The 21,340-nt window shown below is 45.0% G+C and overlaps 1 protein-coding gene across 1 annotated transcript; it reads left to right on the forward strand.

Annotated features, from left to right (window-relative positions):
- Positions 1-3,199: 3,199 nt before the first annotated feature.
- On the forward strand, positions 3,200-11,586 carry ATP5PD (ATP synthase peripheral stalk subunit d). Its single transcript, XM_044297456.1, has 6 exons — positions 3,200-3,333; positions 6,905-7,035; positions 8,461-8,557; positions 8,639-8,710; positions 10,364-10,426; positions 11,406-11,586. Exons 2-6 carry the CDS (start codon positions 6,914-6,916, stop codon positions 11,535-11,537), a joined length of 486 nt encoding a protein of 161 aa, XP_044153391.1. The 5' UTR covers positions 3,200-3,333; positions 6,905-6,913; the 3' UTR covers positions 11,538-11,586.
- The last annotated feature ends 9,754 nt before the right edge of the window (positions 11,587-21,340 follow it).

Below are 21,340 nucleotides of genomic sequence, written 5' to 3' on the forward strand. Positions count from 1 at the left end.
TTGTTCTGCTGCTATAATGTGAATACGCCTTAAAAATCATAGCGGCCGCGTGTTATCTATTCTCTGGAATCGTGTTAGCGCTGCCACCTACGTGTAGTATTCACATAGGATTTACATTGTACGGATCCATTTAACAGTACCCTCCACATGGCTGATTTCTGAGCCACATAGGTTTCATCCACGTAACTTCCGTATTAGTCCGTGAGAAATGCACTTGTCATGTTCCCTTGCACGCTGGCTCATGGAGACACAGTATGGCGGTAAAACTCAACATGAAAGTTTGGGGCAAAAACATTGCTACTGTAGTTCACTATGTCTTGTCCTATGCCTGCAAAGAATTAACCCCTTCCTGCTATCTGCCATCCATGCACAACAGATGTCGGGTTTATAAACGCTGTGTCCACTGAGGAGCTGAGTGGGCACCACAGCCGCCTATCTTACACAGCAGACATCCTCCGGCAGTGTCAACTGCAACCGCAGCATCAGGCTATTTACTAGAAGCGAGATCACAGAAGCCTGCCATAGTAAAGTTCCTATTAAAGGGGTTATCTCACTCCGGCAAGTGGCATTTATCATGTAAAGAAAGTTAATACAAGGCACTTACTAATGTATTGTGATTGTCCATATTGCCTCCTTTGCTAGCTGGAATTATTTTTCCATCACATTATATATACACTGCTCGTTTCCATGGTTATGCCCACCTTGCAATCCATCAGTGGTGGTTGTGCATGCACACTATTGGAAAAGGCGTCGGCCTCTCTGGTGGCCGGGACCATGGGAGCGCACATAGGCTAGTGCTTTTCCTATATTGTGCAAGCATGACCACCACTGATGGATTGCAGGGTGGTCTGTAACCATGGAAACGAGCAGTGTATAATGTGATGGAAAAATGAATCTAGCCAGCAAAGGTAGCAATATGGATAATAACAATATATTAGGAAGTGCCTTGTATTAACTCTACATGATAAATGCCACTTGCTAAAGTGAGACCATCTTGGTACTTCATCCTCAATTGCTGCCAGCTAGCTGTTCACTTCCTGGTTTTCTGCTGCTCAGGCTGGGCGGGCTTAGGCAGCTAGAGTGAAGGCCAGCCACACCTTCTTATGACATCACACTGAGAACTTAGTCTTTGCGTGCTAGTTCATGTGAAGAGTATGAGTCATCAGTCTGGCAGCCTGCAGTGTCTGAGGCCCCTCCCCCTGCTGGGGGAATCATCAGAGAGCTGTGATAAGTGAGCTCAGTGCACAGTAACACGTGGCTGTTCTGCACAGTTTTACACATAAAATCTCTGTCTGATCTTTTACAAACCCATTCTGTGCATCAAAAACTATAAATCCATATTATACATTAGCTCAAAAGCTTGACCAACCCCCACCCACCAGCACTGATGCAGATTTGTTTCCATTACAGCTGTACTCCAGTTGTGTATAAACCTTACACTATGTATCTTTATAGATGCATATACAGCTCAGCTACATGTGTCTTCTCCAGTCCCCTAACATCACTTTGGCTGGATGGCTTCCTATACAGCCCTACTACATCTTTATTCTTCTCCCCCACTAGCACTGTGTCTGAAAAGCTGCATGTACAGCTCTGCTACATCTGTCTGTTTATCTCTTCAACCAGCACTGTGTCAGAACAGCTGCATATTCAGCTCTGCTACATCTGTTTCTCTGTTCCACCAGCATTGATGCTGACCCGCCAAATATACAGCTCCGCTACATCTGTCTATTCCCTTCCCCATTAGAACTGTGTCTGAACAGCAGAGTATTCAGCTCTGCTACATCAGTTTCTCTCTTCCACGAGCATTGATGCTGACCCGCCACATATATAGCTCTGCTACATATGTCTATTCCCTTCCCCCCTAGAACTATGGCTGAACAGCAGCACATTCAGCTCTGCTACATCAATCAGCTCCCATATGCCTCCATCAGCCCCCATATGCCTCCATCAGCCCTCAAATGCCTCAAACAGCCCCCAAGTGCCTCCATCAGCTCCCCCAAGTGCCTCCATCAGCCCCTAATTGTTGGTGGAATTGGTGGTGCATGTGGTGCTGCGTTGGAGCCGCGGCTAGAAAGAAAAAGGAACAGCGCGTGCACGGCCGGCCAGCGACGTGCGTGCTGCCAGTTAGGAGAGGCCGGCCACTAGATCACCAGGGAAAGGTCTGCGCAAGCGTGGCCCATGGATGCGGTCGGCGAGCGGTGGCCGTATCCATGGGCAGCGCAGATCAACAATAGAATCGAAAAATAGGATTTTAATGAGAACAGTCGTTTTTTTTAATGATATATATTTTAAAAAAACGTTTACTGGGGGGTAGATAATTTAATGAAATATGATGAGGAAGATGGGAATACCCCTTTAAGATAGTTATTGCCATAGACAGCAATAGTAAACTATTGCACTCTGTTATGAGTGATCCAACGATCTTATGTTCAAGGTCCCTACAGGGACTAAAAATAAGGTTTTAAAAATATATTTAAAAAAAGCACAAGAACAAGAACTCAAATTCACCCCCCTTTTCCTAACTTTAATAAATTGAACAAAAAATAGTAAACATAAACTATTAAGGGGGTATTGCAAGTTTTTATTTTATTTCTCGCAGAACGAATTGTTTTCATTGGTACCATTCCTGGGTACATAACGCCTTCATTAGGCTCCCGGCTGCAGTGTACAGACATTGACACCCTGTGATCCCATTTGCAGCAGTGCCGATGTCTGAAGGAGATCCCTTCCTCTGAACCAATTAGGTGCCGTGGTTGCTGTTGATAGCTTTGTGAACATCAAACTGGTGTAAAGTAGAACTGGCTTAGTTGCCCATAGCAACCAATCAGATTCCACCTTTCATTTTCCAAAAAAGCTCTGAAAAAATGAAAGGTTTAATCTGATTGGTTGCTATAGGCAACTAAGTCAGTTTTACTTTACACCAGTTTTGACTTTTGGAGGGCATAGGGTAAAACAAAACAAAGTACAAGCTGCTGCACGAAGACGAGGATAACAAGGCACGTATGGTCACAGACCGTCAGCACACAGCTACAACTAACCAACCAACTACTAATCCCCGCCCACACCCACAGCCTTTTTATACAACTAACGCCTGACGTCAGGACGCCGATCCTCAAGGTCATGACGTCATCTCACGGCCAGTTCGGGGTCACGTGGTAAGCGGCAGCCAATGAACGTTGTCTATTGCTTTGACAGCCTTTCAGTCATTGGCTGTGGCGTTTTCTGTTGGCGCAGGTGATTGGTTGATGCGAGGCGCTGGTGTAGCGTCACTCGCGGCGGTGGCCATTGCAGTGTCCCGGCAAGTGAGGTTGGAGGTCGGTGAGCAGGCAGGTGAGACCGCAGCAGGGCTTTTAGTGGCGGCGACAGGGTTTTCGGTTTGGCTACTTCCGTTGTGCAGTAATTTAGACGGGCATGGTCAGATGGGATGTGCTTGTAGGGGAGGTATGGGGAAGTCCTTGAAGCCCCTGCCATGCATATTAGTACATTGGGCACAGGGTCATGCCATGGCCTTCCATGTCCTGGGCACTTACATATGCCAGCTCTTGGCTGCATTCAGCTGCCCGCTGTCCTCCAGCATTTCCACCCCCCAGGGTTGCACTGGGACATGTGTCTGATCTTCATGCAGATGTGATTGGTGACATTTGGCGCGGTCATGTGACTTGTTTCCGCTGTCAGTGTGAACTGACTCTTACCCCCCTTTTCACATCTACTTCCATTGGTTTGCGAGCCCCTCTGTGTAGATTTGCCCCATTCATAAATCAATGAGGTGGTTTTCGGTGCAAAACACTTGGCGGAGTTCACGTGACGGTCGGCAAAATCCGACATGGACTGGTCTCTGACCCTCGCATTTCTGCCGTGTGCACGTGGGTTCAGCCTCATTCAGCGGGGTGGCTGATCCGCATGTGTCTTTGTCCACGGATTCCCAGTAAAATCTGTGGGACGTGAAATTCAGGAAAAAGCTGTGCAGCTTACTTATAGAGGACCTTTCACCAAAAAATGCAATACAGTCTGACAGCACCATGTTATAGAGCAGGAGGAGCTGAGCACATTGATATATAGGTATCAATAGATAAGGCTATGTGAATGGAAAGATTAAAAAAAAGTTAGGACTAGGGGAAGGCGGGGAGTGAAAACCGAAAACGCAAAAATTGGGAAAATCTCAGGGTCCTGAAGGAGTTAGAGGGCATGTCACCCAAAAATGCAATGCAATCTGAAAGCACCATGTTATAGAGCAGGAGGAGCTGAGCAGATTGATATATTTTTGTAGGGAAAGTTTCAGTAAAAACCTGTAATTTATACATCTATATCTCTGCTTTTTCTACCTTTTGTGAACAGCATCGGTACAGGAGGGAGGAGTTATCAGTGATTGATGGCATTGTGTACATGGAGTAATAGCTGTCAGTCACTGATAACTCCTCCTTCCTGTACTGATGGCGCCTCACAGGGCTGCAGATGTAAATGTAACAATTACAGGTTTTACTGAAACTTTCCCTACAAAAATATATCAATCTGCTCAGCTCCTCCTGCTCTATAACATGGTGCTTTCAGATTGCATTGCATTTTTTGGTGACAGGTCCTCTTTAACCCCTTCAGGACCCTGAGATTTTCCCCATTTTTGAGTTTTCGTTTTTCACTCCCTGCCTTACCAGAGTCCTAACTTTTTTTTATTTTTCCATTCACATAGCCTTATGAGGGCTTATTATTTTGCGGGACAAGTTGTACTTTCTAATGGCACCATTTACGGTTGCATACCATGTAGTAGGAAGCGGTAAAAAAAATTCCAAATGGGGTAGAATTGAGAAAAAACGCAATTCCGATACAGGTTTTTATTTTTTACACTGTATACTATGTGGTAAAAGTGACCTGTTATCTTCATTCTCCAGGTCAGTACGGTTACAACGATACCACACTTGTATAATTTTTCTTGCGTTTAAATACTGAAAACAAAAATTAAAGAGGACCTTTCACTCGTATACAAACTAAAAACTAACTCTATCAGTGGGCAGAGCGGCGCCCAGGGGCCCCCCTGCACTTACTAGTATGCCTGGGCGCGGCTCCGTTCGCCCGGTATAGGCTCCGGTGTCTCAGCTCCGTCTGTTGTATTGGACTGATTTTTTGTAGGAGGCGTGTCCCTTGCTGCAGTGCTGGCCAATCGCAGCACACAGCTCATAGACTGGCTATGAGCTGTGCGCTGGGATTGGCCAGTGCTGCAGCCTATACCGGGCGAACAGAGCGGCGCCCAGGCATACTAGTAAGTGCAGGGGGACCCCTGGGCGCCGCTCTGCCCATTGATATAGTTCGTTTTTAGTTTGTATAAGAGTGAAAGGTCCTCTTTAAAACCTTTTGAGGGGAAAAAAATAAATGTATAACCATATTCTGACCCCTATAACTTTTTTGTAGTTGTGTACGGGGCTGTATGAGGGCTCATTTTTGCGGGACGATCTGTTCTTTTCAGTGATGCCAATTTGAAGTGTGTGCGACTTTAATATCGATGGCTGTCTGTGCCGTCCCGCAAATTGCGGAACGCACACGGACGCCATCTGTTTTTTGCGGACCGCAAAACGCACAACGGTCGTGTGCATGAGGCCTAACTCAACAGGCTCTAAAAAACATTGTCCCCTGTTTGCCCATTGTGCAAATAATTCAGTGGGCTCTAGAAAGGCCACCGTATTAAAATAGATCATGCAGGGGGTGAGAGGCACGCTGAGAAGCCGTGCCTCAGCAGTTAGCACTTTGTGTGTCTGCTTCAATCTACCGCTGATTGGCTGAAGTGGTTGCACCATGTGACCTCTGTAGACGATTAGAGGTCGGTAATGTATTGCCTTTTATGTATTAGTATGATCTTTTTATGTTTTGCTATTTTACACAGTAAAAATCTTTATTTTTACTTTTTAGTACGGAGAGTCATAATCCATTTTTTATGGACAGAGCTGTGAGAGGGATTTTTTTTTTTTTCATAAATAAGGTGTAGTTTGTATTAGTACCAAGCGGTCTTACATTTAGGCCTCATGCACACGACCGTTGTGTGCATCCGTTGCCGTTGTGCCGTTTTCCGTTTTTTTTCGCGGACCCATTGACTTTCAATGGGTCCGTGAAAAAATCGGAAGATGCACCTTTTGGCAGCCGCATCCGTGATCCGTTTTTCCTGGCCGTGAAAAAAATATGACCTGTCCTATTTTTCTCACGGCCAACGGTTCACGGACCCATTCAAGTCAATGGGTCCGTGAAAAAACACGGATGCACACAAGATTGTCATCCGTGTCCGTTTTTTCCTATCATTTTAATGGCAAACTTGACTTTGATTTTTTTTTCATTTTTCATGTCCGTGGATCCTCCAAAAATCAAGGAAGACCCACGGACGAAAAAACGATCACGGACCTACGGACCCCGTTTTTGCGGACCGTGAAAATAAACTCTCGTGTGCATGAGGCCTTAGGACTGGCGCTGGATGCCCCTAAGTTATGGAGAGGCCAGCGCCTCTTCATAACTTTGGCGGATCCACCTCCAGCACAGTCTAAACCGGCGGTCTTGTTAAATGTGGCCCTTAGTTCTTGGTTTTGCGTACATCTGTCACTTGTTCTTGGATGTCAGAATGCAAGAATACAGGCTCCTGTAAATGGCTGTGTATTCTGCTGACAGATGTGCTAGAGACTGACATCTTTCTCCGCTGCCTTGCTTTTCAACCAGTGGCTCTCCATTTGTTGTGATGCTATAACGCACAACCTCCAGTTGTCAGAACATGCTGAGGGTTGTAGTTTTGCAACAGCTGGGATGTAGTAGGTTTATAACCATTACTGTCCTGCTTTTAGCAATGTTATGTATTATCCAAGGCCTGCTTGTTTATGTACTTTTATATTTTTTCTTTACCTTCTCTCATGGAGTTTTGTGTTTCGGTTTTCAGTTCCTAATCATGGCGGGTCGAAGAGCTGCAATCAAGGCTGTGGACTGGTTGGCTTTTGCAGAAAGAGTTCCCCCCAACCAGAAGGCAATGTTCAACGCACTGAAGACTCGCAGTGATTCCATAGCCGCAAAGTGAGAACGCTTTACATCAGGCATGCTCAACCTGCGGCCCTCCAGCTGTTGCAAAACTGCAACTCCCATCATTCCTGGGCAGCCTACAGAAGGGCATGGTGGGAGTTGTAGTTTTACAACAGCTGGAGGGCCTCAAGTTGTGCATCCCTGCTTTGCATCCATGTGTTATGTGACACTGGGCATACTTTTTTGACTCCTAAATGACCACTACCTGTAAAATAAAAACATCCTGGACCGTAAAGGGGTATTCTGAGACTTTTATAGCAATGACTTTCCTCTGGATAGGTGATCAGTGGGGGTTTCATACCCGGGACCTCGCTGATCAGCTGTTTGGGAAGGCACCGATGTTCACAGTAGCCTCTTGCATACTTGCTTGCAGCGCTGGGTTCGAATCCGACCAAGGACAACATCTGCATGGAGTTTGTATGTTCTCCCCATGTTTGCGTGGGTTTCCTCCGGGTTCTCTGGTTTCTTCCCTCACTCCAAAGACATACTGATAGGGAACTTAGATTGTGTTAATGTCTGTAAAGCCCTGCGGAATATGTCGGCGCTATATAAGTGAGTATAATAAATGTGTATGAGGCCTAAAGATTCGCCTCTGGGCAGATGCTGAAACTTTCTACTCAGTAAGCACAAACGTTTTTTGCGTTCCGTATATGGGCCGTATTTTGATTCTGTATACGGAACCATTCATTTCAATGGGTCTGCAAAATTCTGTGGCCCCGCAAAAATTATGAGGCATGTCCTATTCTTGTTCGTTTTGCGGACAAGAATAGGCATTTCTATAATGGGCCTCCTGTTCCGTTCCGCAAATTGCAGAAGGCACATGGGCAGCATCTGTTTTTTTTTTTTTCGGATCCGCAATTTTCAAACCGCAAAAAACGGCACGGTCGTGTGCATGAGCCCTAAGGGGTCATTTATTTTAAAAAATATACACTACCTGTGGGTAGAGGATAAAGTGTCCTTATGGGTTAGCCCCTTTAATATAGCCATTATAGTTTGAGCGCTTGAAGGGGTTTTCCATCCATTTGGGGTGTTAAAGAAACTCTGGAAGCTGTAGAGGAAAAATTTGTGGTTTTCAGATTTTTGTGCAGCTCCTCCTACTTTACCGAAATTCCTTATTCTTATTAAGGGGGGAAAATGAGCAGGAACCTCTGTAAAGCTAGTCAGCAGTCAGAGAGTAATAACACGTGAGTTCATTCTCGCTTCTGTGGAGTCACTGGGCAGAGGCTGACGCCATTTCCCAGCACCCGCCAACCCACTTGGCACTGCTGCATTGGGACATCACTGGTGTGGCAACACAAGCGCACTACTGGCCACAATACACTGGAAAATTTCTCACATTGTGGGTGTTACATGCTATGCATAGCCTGGTGTTTTATCCAGTGCCCACATTTAGTAACCCCCATCTGTTCATTTTAACAGGTTGACTTCTCTTCCTACCAAACCTCCTACCATCGACTGGGCACTTTACCGCACTGCAATAGCCAAGGCAGGCTTAGTGGATGAGTTTGAGACTAAGGTAACGTGGGTGCCCTTCTCTAGAGTAGTTATTTTAGAAAAATGGGCATCTGTTTTAACAAAACATTTTGTGTTTTTCCAGTTCAATGCCACTACTATCCCAGAGCCAAAGGACACCCAGACAGAGAAGATTAATGCCCAGGAGCAGGAATCTGTGAGTAGTCACCTCTCTATGATAGCATTAGGGACCTTTTTCCTCCAGTGTTTTGTCTGGATTTGTGAGGATAAAAAAACAAAAAACAAACTGACGTTCATGTTTTGGGCAATTTTTTTGACCCCTGTTTAACTAGGGCACGTGACTTAAAGGGTTATTCCCATCACAGACAATGGGGGCATATCGCTAGGATATGCCCCCATTGTCTGATAGGTGCGGGTCCCACCTCTGGGACCCGCACCTACATTTAGAACGGAGCGGGGAGAGCAGTGGATGGAGGACCCCGGATTTCCCAGGGTCCGTCCACTACCAAGCGCTGCTCACATAGAGGTGAATGGGAGCGCACAGCGTGGCCCATTCTCCCATTCATTTCTATGGAGCAGACGGAAATAGCCGAGCCAGCTCTCAGCTATTTTCGGCAGGCCCGTAGAAATAAATGGAGGTCGGCTGCACAGTGCGCCCTCCGTTCATTTCCCGCTCCTTTCTCATTGTTGGTGCGGGTCTCAGAGGTGGGACCTATCAGACAATGGGGGCATATCCTTTAGGAGGCACCAAAATTGGAACGACATTTCTTTATGGCAAATGATTGTCCAAAGTAAGCCAACCAATACGTTTGTAAAGTCAGAAAAAAGTTTTGAAAGGTGCGGGAAATGTATCATCCAGCCCGAGCCACTGTGACAAGTCTAGGCTTCTCACCTAGGTAAAGGGGTTGTCCTGGTTCAGAGCTGAACCCGGACATAAGCTCCACTTCACTCATTTACCATGTGTGAGTGGTGCATTTCTAGCTTGGATGCTCCCCCTTGCCCTACACTGCATAGCGCAGGGCAAGGCATGTCTGTTTACTGTCGGTGACGTACCCGGCCTTCTCTCAGTATGCTGGGCGGAGCAGTGATCCTGGTGACGTCACCGGCTGAATGGGCGGTCTTTAGTACTGCCCTAGCCCATAAAACACTGTCTGAACACGGTCAGCTGTCATTTTTTAAGTGAACAGACGATCGAATATGAAGGAATTTGTACATGATGGACCTTGCCAGTCGGTCACTCATGTCGTTAGTCGCCTGACCAATTATCTACTTGTCTAAATAAGCCTTAAAGGGATTGGCCACTTTCTGGCTACTTGTGACTAAAGTGTATGTAAGTAGATTATATGACACACAAAGTCAACAGAGGTTATATCCCTGTGTAATTTCCTATAAGTCATGTCTCCATGACAACACAGGAGACCTGTCCATAAGATGGCCGCTGATCGAGGCAAAAATAACTCCAGACACATCGGTCAACCTTTCCCTCTCAAATACATCACACCTGCTGTCTGCACTTGCGATGTTGAAGATTTTAGTGGAGGTGTAGTGTATATGAATGGAGGAGACTGAATGATTTGTCTGGTCACATGATCCTCCATCAGCAGCCATTTTATGGACAGGAGCTCTGTGTGGACACCACAAGAGACTTGGCCAACAGGGGCGAATACCTTATGAAATATAGAAAATGGCACAGAATATCAACAAAGGCTATATTAGTAAGTGCCATATAATCATCTCACAAACACATTGATCAAGGGTAAAAAAAAATTCTGCTTGAAATCCAAATCTTAATGACTTTCGATTTGTTGTGTAAGTTTCTTTGTTAATTTGCCCTATTTTTATTCTAAAGAATAAAGCCGCTCTAGCTTACATTGAAGAATCCAAAGCCAAGATGGCAGTGTTTGAGAAGGAGGTGAGTAGTATGTGCAGACTTGTTCGCTGCCCGCTGGTACATTGTATAGGTGCAGCAGCCTGAGAGCCTGCTTATTGAGATTACACAAAATGTGTTATACACACAGAAGAGGCAAAAGACCTCCATGAGGCAGATGATGATTGCCCCATATTAAGGGAGGGAAAAAAATTATAATTCTGACACCAAATCTGGCAGTTGGGATAAATTCCTGGACCAGCGTCCAGAAATCTAGTACTCAGAACGTATGCCGTATTCTTGCATTCAAGAAAGGCATCCAGACCCTTCTTGAATCAACCATCACAACATCTTGAGACGGAGATTTCCATAGTCTCACGCCCTTACAATAAAAAATCCCCACCTCTCATGACTGTAAAACCTTCTTTCCTCTAGACTAGAGATCAGCAGCCTCCAGCACTCCAGCTGCTGTGAAACTACAACTCCCATCATGCACACTTCACTTTTCTTGTAACTCCCATAAAAGTAGGATTCCGGGAGTTGTAGTTTCAGAACAGCTGGTGTGCCGGAGGTTGCTGATCCCTGATCTAGACAAAGGAAGCCCTCTTGTCATGGTTACATTTAAGTGTGAAAAGATCATTAGCAGGATCTCTGTACTGTCCGTTCATATATCTGTACATTGTAATTAGATCTTCTCTATTTTTTTTTCCTAGACTAAACAAACCCAAGTTTGATCCTCAGTGTAAAATTTGGTTTTAAGGGGGTTGGCCCATCTGAGACATTGACATATTGCTAGGATATGTCGTCAATGTCAGATAGGTGCGGGTCTCACCTTTGTCTTTTAAGTGCTGTCCTCCCAATGCACCTCCACAATATCCTTTCCAGCTGGATGCCAGACATGGTATAACTCTAAAGCCCAGGGGAAGATGTTTGCCACCTGTTGCGACCATAGCCAGAGTATATTTTCATTGTGTTGTGAACATTCTTGATTTTCTCAATTTGACCATTTTATTATATCCTGCAGCTGGCCAAGTTCAAGAACTTGCTTCCCTTTGACCAGATGACCATTCAAGATGTAAATGATGCTTTCCCCGAGACCAAGTTGGATAAAGAGAAGTATGTCTACTGGCCCCACAAGCCGATCGCTGACTTATAAACTGTACTGTTCTTCCATACTAGAAGTCAATAAACAATGTTGTAACATTTTCTGTTTCTGGAGCAATTTTATTACATCCATTACTGGTTGGGTTCATCAAGATGACAGCAGAACCAGTTGTGTGCAGCCAAACGCGTTTCTATCTGTGGTTCTGCTCAGATCTGAGGAAAAGAAATCGCAACTCTCTTCTAGATCCGCCACACAGTAGATAACAGCAGTGCCTGATGGACCCAAATGACATATAATATGAGCTCTGCTGAGGTGTGCATCGATTGATGAGAAGATGGTGCTACAAAGTATTCGGAAAGTCTTCAGACCCTTTCACTTTTTTCACATTTTGTTATGTTAAAATAAAAAATCCCCCCCCCCCCCCCATCATTCTGCACTCAATACACCATAATGAGAAAATGAATACAGAATGTTAGAAATCTTTACTAATTAATTGAAAAGAAAAAAATCACATTTACATAAATATTCAGACCTTTTATTTAGGAATTAGTTGAAGCACCTGTGATCACAGCTTCCAGAATTCTTGGGTATGATGCCACAAGGTTTGCTCACCTGGATTTGGGGATTTTCTGCCATTCATCCTGTTAACCTCTGTCAGGTTGGATGGGACCGGTTGGTGGACAGACATTTTTTACTTTACTCCAGAGTTCGATTCTTTTTTTACTTTACTCCAGAGTGACATTGAGTTGTCCCTAAGTCACTCCTGTGTTGTCTTGCCTGTCTGCTTAGGGTCGATGTCTTTTTGGAAGGTGAACCTTCAGCCCCGTCTGAGGTCCAGACCAGTTTGGATCAGGTCTCTCTGTACTTTGCTTCATTCAGCTTTCCCTCAACCTTGAAAAAGACTCCACAGCATCATGCTGCCACCACTGTGCTTCACTGTAAGGATGGTATTGGGCAGGTGATGAGCAGTGCCTGGTTTCCTCTAGACCTGACGCTTAAAATTGAAGCTAAACGGTTCAGTCTTTTATCAGACCAGAAAATCTTGTTTCGGAGAGTCCCCTTTAGGTGCTTTTTTGCAAACTGCAGGATGACTTTCACGTGTCTTTTTACTGAGGAGAGGGTTCTTTCTGGCCACTCTGCTATAAAGCCCAAATTGGTGAAGTGCTGCTGTGATGTTTGACCTCCTGGAAGTTTCTCCCATCTGCACACAGGAGCTTTGGAGCTCAACCAGAGTGACCATTGGGTCCTTGGTTATCTCTTACCTAGATCCCCCCCATTACTTTAGTGCCCTTTACATGGGCCGAGAATTGAAAAGATCTTCAAGAACGATGAAATGCTCGTTCATCGGGTAATTGGATTGATGGTGCAGCACAAAAATCCTTGTTTCCCAACAGCAGATCGTGCTGTGTAAACACGATCTGCTGCTGGGAAACAACAAGTCTGTAGGAAGAGTGATGACATTAGCGATCGCTCCTCTCCATACTTTGGAGGAGATCTGCATCGGTATCCTTGGCTAACTGTCAGCAGATTGTTGGAAAGGAAGGTTCCTTCCTTTCCAATCTGCTTGTACATCTTTCTTTATAAAGGGACCTTTAGTTTGGGGTGGCCAGCTCTAGGAAGAGACCTGGTTGTTCTACATGTCTTCCTTTAAAGAATTATGGAGGCTGCTGTGCTCTTGGGAACCTTCATGCTGGGTTCAGACCTGAGCGTTCGCGATGGAGTGCTCTGTATGCGCGGTTGTACGGGTGTTTGCAATCGCGCATACAGAGACAAGCGAACGCCCATTGTCGCGCGTTCCCGCTAAAGTCTATGTACGGGAACGCGCGACAAGACGCCCCAAAGAAGCTCATGTACTTCTTGGGGCGTCGGGCGTTTTACAGCGCAATCGTACGCGCTGTAAAACGCTCAGGTGAGAACCATTCCCATAGGGAATCATTGGTTCTTGCCTGTTGAGCGTTTTACAGCGCGTAGGAACGCGCTGTAAAACGCTCAGGTGTGAACCCAGCCTTAGTGCAGCGGAAGGTTTTTGTTTTGTTTTGTACCCTTCTCCAGATCTGTCCATACAATCCTGTCTGTGAGCTCCACAGGCAGTTCTTTTCTCCTCATGGCTTGGTTTTGGCTCTGATATGCATTGTCAGCTGTGGGACCTTATATAGACAGAGCTGTGTCTTTCCAAATCATGTTCAGTCAACTGAATTTACCACAGGTGGACTCCAGTCAAGGTGTAGAAATATCTCATAGCTGATCAAGAGAAATGGGAGGCGCCTGGAGAAATTTCAAGTATTATCACAAAGGGTCTGAGTACTTATGTCCATGAGACATTTTAGTTTTTTTTCCTCTTGAATAAGTTTTCTAAACATTTCTAAAAATGTTATTTTATTTTTTTAGCATAAGGCTGCAACATACAAAATTAATGCATTGAATATTTTCCACTAAATCTAAAACAATCTGCAGTGGAGTCTCCTGACGAAGCCAACAGAGCCTAAAAATTAGTTAAGTGTGATCCATAGTATGGAAGACCATTATCTGGTCCTCTTTATTGAACATAGACTAGAATCCTAAAATGATATTACACAAAAGGTACAAAAAATAAATCTCCCAGGATTCTTAGTTCGTGTCTGCTGATTTGCTAATTTTTGATTTGCACTATGCAATATTCTGATGTAGTAAATACTAAAGTGCTAAATGAGATAAATGGAGGCTGATCAAGCCAAATACAATAGGATCAGACGATCATCTGCTGTGTTTAGTGACATTACAACTCTCCTCCCATTGGGGTACATAAAGGCGAAAGAGGATGGACCTCAGCCTGTCCATGCTTGTGCTCCCCTGGAGATACTGGATCAGATTTACAAGGCAAACTATATCAGAAAATTACTCAATGTATACCCTCTTTGCACCAGATTGCTAAAGCATTAGCAAGTGGTGTCCAGTGCCACGGAATGTGTGGTTTAACTCTTTTTGGACGTGAAGATGTACTAATTGCACGTGTCACTATATCATGACTGTGAAAATGTATCCTGACTTTGCCATCGCATGTGTATCTTGGGGACTTTTCTTCATGTTATCGCCCCTCTTACCAAAAGGGCTGTATATTTGCCTCTGGCAATTTTAGGAAGTTGGGTCTTTTTTTTTTTTTCCACTGTAGGAGTAAGAAAAGAATATATGCAATTTAGATCACCCCCCTGGGCCTAATCAATGCCGTTCATGATGTATACTGGCATCCGAATCATGGTGACTTTTGGGCTCTTCAGTTACACTTTGAAGCAAACTTGCATGAAGATGGCCCGGATTGTAAAAGGCTAGGTGGATTATTTTTTATTTATTTTTTACAATGCGTCGGGCGTCTACTTTGTCATAAGTGAGAAAATTGTCCTGACACCGAAAAGGGTTAATTAGCTGAACTCCTTGCAGCAAAAGATTTCTGTGGATGTAATCTTAAAGGGGTTCTGCGGTTCTTTTTAACTGATCTATATTTTTGATAGATCATCAGCATCTGATGGACAGGGGTCCGTCAACCCAGGACCCCGCCGATCAGCTGTTTGAGAAGTCGGCGCGCTCCAGTATCACGACTAGTGGGGCTAAGCTCCGTTCACTTGAATGGGGTTTAGCCCTGCCCAGGCAAGTGATACTAGTCGTGACTTCACTGGTCCTAAGGGAAACGGAGAGAAGGCCGCCCCGCTGCCGTCTCAAACAGGAGGTCCCAGGTGTAGGACCCCCGCCGATCAGTTAAAAAGAACTGCAGAACCCCTTTTAAATAAGTTGTCACCTGTCTGAGATTAAAATGACTGGTCAGGTGTAAAGATGCCCATTTTTGCTGCAGCTGGGCCGTGGTAACCTCCCACAGATTGCCTCCTCGTGATTTTGCTGCACCTTTATTTGCCATGGTTAGTGTACCAAGTGCGGGTGAAGGACAGCGATTTAGTACTGGTGCTTTAGTAACTAGACTGTTGGTTGGTAACCATGTGGGTTAACGCATACTTCACGCATGCAGTTATAGGACAGAAATTTTCCACCACACACCAAGTATTCCTCCAGGGGAGAATTTTATTAAGCAACATTGCCAAAAGCTTCAAATGCCAAATGTGCATCACAGATTTATGTGCAATGAATAGACAGGAAGTGTAGATGTGCTGCAGCAGGCGTCGTCCGCCATACCTGCATCCTATACTGTAGAGCATTGATTCATTTATATTGAACTGAGCCGTATATGCAGTTGTTAAAAGTGGATGCAAGTGTAACAATCCCTCAGCTGTAAGAAATGTTTAGGGTGGGATCAAAAAAGGCAAAGAGAGTTTTTCACAAGAGATCACATATGTGCAATACATTAGGCCTCCCCTGAAATCTGTGCTGTTCCTTTCATCAGTAGATGAAAGCTTTGTTTACATGTAATCATGGATTTTCAGTGCACCCCAAATGTGTGACAATTCCGTGACCTCTGAATATATTCCCGCTCACTGACAACAAGTGATTGAACTGCAAAACCCTTTTAAAGGGGTTGTCTGGCTAATTCAAGTTTAAAAAAAGCTAAAAATATAAAAGTCCTGGTGCTCTCGTCCTGGTCCTTTACTGGTCTCCACTGCTCTTTCATTTCTGGTCTTTTTTGACACGCAGGAAATGACCGCTTAGCCAATCGCTTGCCGCAGAGTTGACCTGCCTCAGCCAGTGATTGGCTAGATGGTAACTTCCTGTGTGGCAAGAGGCATACCAGGAAGTAGAGACCCATGGGGACCTGGGAAACACTGTAATGAGAGCATTAGCCCTTTAAAATTTGAAACCGAACTCTGCTTCGGTTCCGAAGGTACTAGTCGGAACCGAAGCGGAGTTTGTTTTTAAGTTTTAAAGCGGTTTTCCGGTTTAAAAATCAATTACCTAAGTTATTCTACAAAGTTACTCGCAACTTCGCAAATAAATAACTAACTTCGGCTCATCGGAACCCATACATTCTAATACTGTACGGAGACGGATCTCTGTACAGTATTATTCCGAAGGTTTGAACGAAGCGACTTCGGATGAGTCGTGCATTGGTATTAAAAAAATAAAAATAAAATTCTTGCATAACATTTTACGGGGATGTGCCATGCAGAATTGTAGCCTGCTAAGGCTGTCCAGTGAGCACCTCCTTGTTCAGACTGATGGACGTTCTCAACCGATGAGAAGCGCTCATTGGTAAAGGAGCCAGGGCCTGGCATAACTCAATGCTTCTCGCTCTAACGTCCGCCCTGTTGCACTGGGTCCTGACGCCATCCAGCATCAGCATAATTCTAACACTGGATGGTGACCTTACAGGGAAATTTCCCGTTGGGCCGATGCCCAGGGGCCCGCCTAAGCCCTCCCCACGGCCGGCCAGTGGACGTTTTTGGGTATGTATTTTGTGCTGTTGGTGGCCGTATTTTGTGATGGACTGGGGTATTTGGCTCTGCTTTCCATCAATTTGGACCTGACTACAAAACGGGGCCACTTTTAGTATTTTTTCCAGGGCTACTTTAAGTTCCCAGTCCGCCCCTGCTGACCTGGGAACGAAGCTACGACCAAGAACGTGACTGTTTGAAATGCGTCAGGAGCACAATGGATTTGTAATGCAACAGTTAACCTATTTGAAATAAAGCTGGATGTTTTAGAATACCGGATGTGCAGGATCTCACTATTTTTTGTCTGCATTAATAGTTTGCTATTTATTTCTGTGTTAATATATATATATTTATTTTTTTTATATAAAATTTGCTTCGAAAGTGCACTTAAATCTGTTTTATTAACAAGCTGGGTAGTTTTGAATTGGTCCTACGGGGGAGATGATAAGGAGTGTAGTTTGCCTGATCTGCTGTGAATGGTGTTTTGTACTTTGCTGTAGATTTTTCCAACTAAAAACCCAGAACACACACACAGGGTTTATTTTATACAGTTTTTTTTTTTTTTATCATTTAAATCATAAAGGGAGGTAGTCCAGTTTTCTCTCCTTACCAATTATAGGAGGATCATCAGAGGACGCTGGCAAGAAATCACTCAGGATGAGAACAGATATCCCCAAGAACAAAGTGATCTTGAAGTTAATTTTGTCATTGTATGATTTGGGAATGTAGTAAGTTAGCAGGTCCAGAACCAGCAGAGCAAGTGAAGGGAAGATTTAAGGCCCCTTTCACATGAGCGCGTTTTCTGCATGGGTGCAATGCGTGGCATGAACGCATAACACCCGCACTGAATCCTGACCCATTCATTTCAATGGGTCTCTGTACATGAGTTCTGTGTTGCGTGAAAAATGCAGCATGTTCTATATTCTGCGTTTTTAACACAGCCCTGGAAGTGAATGGGTCTTTAGTGAAAAACGCATTGCATCCAGAAGCAAGTGCGGATGTGTAACACCCCAGAGTGGCATTACCACCTTTTGTGCCCCTCGGCTATCTGCTATGGTTAGTATATTGTCATCACGTGTATTTATTGCCAGGTCCTGCATATTTTGTATTTGTATTTCTGATTTTGCAACTGTTAACATGTAATGTACCTGGTTCACCAGCAGATGGCAGAGCTACTTTGCCTGGAATGGAACCTTCTACCCATTCTAGCCCCCTCTATAGAGGGAGGAGTGTTAGTTAGTGAAGGTCAGTCTAACCTACCCTTTCTAGGGGATAGGTCGTGTTTAGATTACCCCCTGCAAGGGGAAGAGTGTGTGCAAGCCAGGAGAGCACACCTTCAGCCCTGTTGGGCATAGAGGCCCAAGCTGCAAGCTTCACAATCCAGGAGTAAAGTTCCCTGGATAAAGATAAAGACAGATAAAGTTCAGCAGAAAGGAAAAGTTTCTATTTAATCCTGTCAGCACAGAGCTAGAGAAAGTGACAGATGTAGCAAAGCTGAATGTGTTTGCCTCCCAGAATTTAAGCCAAAACCTGCTGGTGACCAAGATAAAGTTGGATGATTGTTTCTCTGATGCAAGTTTATTCAAGTAAAGCTGCTGTTCAACGTTATACCAAGTCTGCACTCAATTCTTTTTATCATCCCCTTCACCAACCATTCACCCTATTTGCACTGCTGCAGACGACCACGCCTGGGGTTCACTGTATCCATGTAGGAGCACCGTGACAAGTGCACAGCCACACCTAAAGGGACATTATAGCCAACCCTTACACCACTCTGGCATTCCTACACCTGGGTACCACTATCACCATCTACTTAGAGGGACTCCGTCCCTTGTTGATGAAATGCATCTGGCGTCACGACAAAAACTCTTATAACACCTTGAAGGGACCCCTGGTAGTACCCCGTCCGTTGCACTCCTGTCACAAAATAATGCCCCTTTATGTACAATTTGGTGTCTCCAAAAATAATTTTTACCTAGCCCACATTCCCAAGATGACTGGAGTAGATCTCTCAGTGAAGATCTGCTCAAGCCTCTTTGGCTAGGTGTAGCAGGTGCAATGGCGTCACTTCATCGCACCCGCCAGTGCCAAACCACTGGTTGCAGTGTGAATGATAGGGGGGCTCCCATGTGCATGGTGGCCAAACCTTTACTGTTCATACAATTAGTCTAAAGCACTGCAGTCTGCGGCCCGCCCCCGGTGCAGTTACCGGAGTGGCGCTCACATCAATCATAGTTAAATGTAACTTCACGCCTTGAGGTGTGTGTTGCCCCATACCATACCTGTGTCCCTCAGCAGTTTGGGAAATCCTCCTAATCTACACATCATCAGGTGTCCAACTGGAAGGGGCCAGAGAGTCCTTACGTAATGATGATGCAAAGGAAATTCAGTACGTTCTTTACAAACACTGCAACCACAAAAAGTGACAAAAATCATAAAAGAAACCCATCTCATGTAAAGCTTCACTCAGTAGTGTAACTAGAACTGACTGGGCCCCACTTCAAATACTGGCCTCTTTTCTCCTCCTACGGATGCCTCCGCTCATAGTGCAGCACCGTGTGTAGGCACCATGCTGTGACCTGACGTCGCACAGCGTCAGCTCATAGTGCACTTCTACGCACACTACTTCCCGTCGTGAAGCGGCGTGCTGCCAGCACTTAGTGTAGTGCAGGTGCCCAGAGAAGAACAGGGAGCGGTGAGTAATACTAGCTACTCCCTAGGCCCAAAAATATAATCCATTTGTCCTCCTCCTGGGTCCCTTCCCGTGCAGTTATATCCAATTACTTTTGACATCTCTGATTGGAATTATTCACTTTTCCCATTGTTTCCATCTGGCCCGGACAACCATGACCCCTTCCAGCCTAGACTTCCGTCCTAGTCTGCAGAGTTTGGAGCAGAGACATCTTTGGGTCCTCACTTTTCCAGGAACAACACCAACTCCCCATTATGCCCCTAATTCTCTGCCTGTAGCTACCCCATACACCCCTGTTACTGTAACTGCTGCGTGGCATGGTGCCCCCAAATATTGTACTATTATATTAGATGTAATGGTGCCATAATATAATTACCCCCTCCTTCACAATAGTGGCACATAGGCACTCCCACGTGATGGCGGCTTGCAGATCCTGTCCTGAGCATCCAGTCAGCAGCGAGTGTTCACAGCGACGCAATGAAATGGAGGAGGTGAGTTGTTTTTTTGCACAAGCAGAGAAGGGAGCAGTAATGGGGACATTCTTAATTCTGGGGGGCACTATTAATTCTGGGGGCGTTAATGAGGGCATTATTAATTCTGGGGGGCACTAATAGGGACATTACTATTACTGGGGGGCACTAAAGGGGGCATTACTATTACTGGGGGCTAATGGGGCATTACTATTACTGGGGGCACTAATAGGGGCACTATTAATACTGGGGGGCGCTAATGGGGCATTTTTTATATTGGGGGTACTAATGGGGGCATTATTAATACTGGGGAGTACTAATGGGAGCATTACTATTACTGGGGGCACTAATATATCTGGTGGCGCTAATGGGGGCATTATTAATTCTGGGGGCTCTAATGGGGACATTACTATTACTGGGGGCACTAAAGGGCGCACTATTACTTCTGGGGGCGTTAATGAGGGCATTATTAATTCTGGGGGGCACTAATGAGGACAATACTATTACTGCGGGGCACTAAAGGGGGCATTACTATTACTGGGGGTATTACTATTAATAGAGGTATTACTATTACTAGGGGTACTATTAATACTATGGGGGGTATTTTTTTATACTGGGGGGTACTAATGGGGGCATTATTAATACTGGGGAGTACTAATGGGGCATTACTATTACTGAGGGCACTAATATATCTGGTGGCGCTAATGGGGGAATTATTAATTCTGGGGGGCTCTAATGGGGACATTAAAATTACTCTGGGACACTAATGGGGCATTACTATTATGGGTGGGCTAATAGGGCCATTACTATTACTGGGGGCACTAATGCGGGCACTATTAATACTGGGGGGTGCTAATGGGTCATTATTAATTCTGGACGGCACTAATGGATGCATTACTATTAATGGGAGCACTAATGGGGGGCATTATCAGTAAAGTAAAAAAAAATCTCAAGTTTGCCATGCAAATGATAGGTAAAAAACGGACGCGGACGACAATCTTGTGCGCCTCCGTGTTTTTTCACTGAACCATTGAATTGAATGGGTCCGCGAACCGTTGTCTGAGAAAAAAATAGAACAGGTCATATTTTTTTCACGGACTGGAAACACAGATCACGGACGTGAATGACAAACGGTGCATTAGCCGAGTTTTCCACGGACCCATTTAAAGTCAATGGGTCCGCAGAAAATCACAGAAAACGGACATGGGACACAACAACGGTCGTGTGCATGAGGCCATAGTCTGATAAATATAGAGAATGGATACAATCTATGAGAGGCTGGAAAACAGGCAGAGGACATGATCAGGCTCCTAATAGCTTGTACTGAGCAGCTCACTCACT

The sequence above is a fragment of the Bufo gargarizans genome, chromosome 6, assembly GCF_014858855.1.
Source record: "Bufo gargarizans isolate SCDJY-AF-19 chromosome 6, ASM1485885v1, whole genome shotgun sequence".
Classification (NCBI taxonomy): Eukaryota; Metazoa; Chordata; class Amphibia; order Anura; family Bufonidae; genus Bufo; species Bufo gargarizans.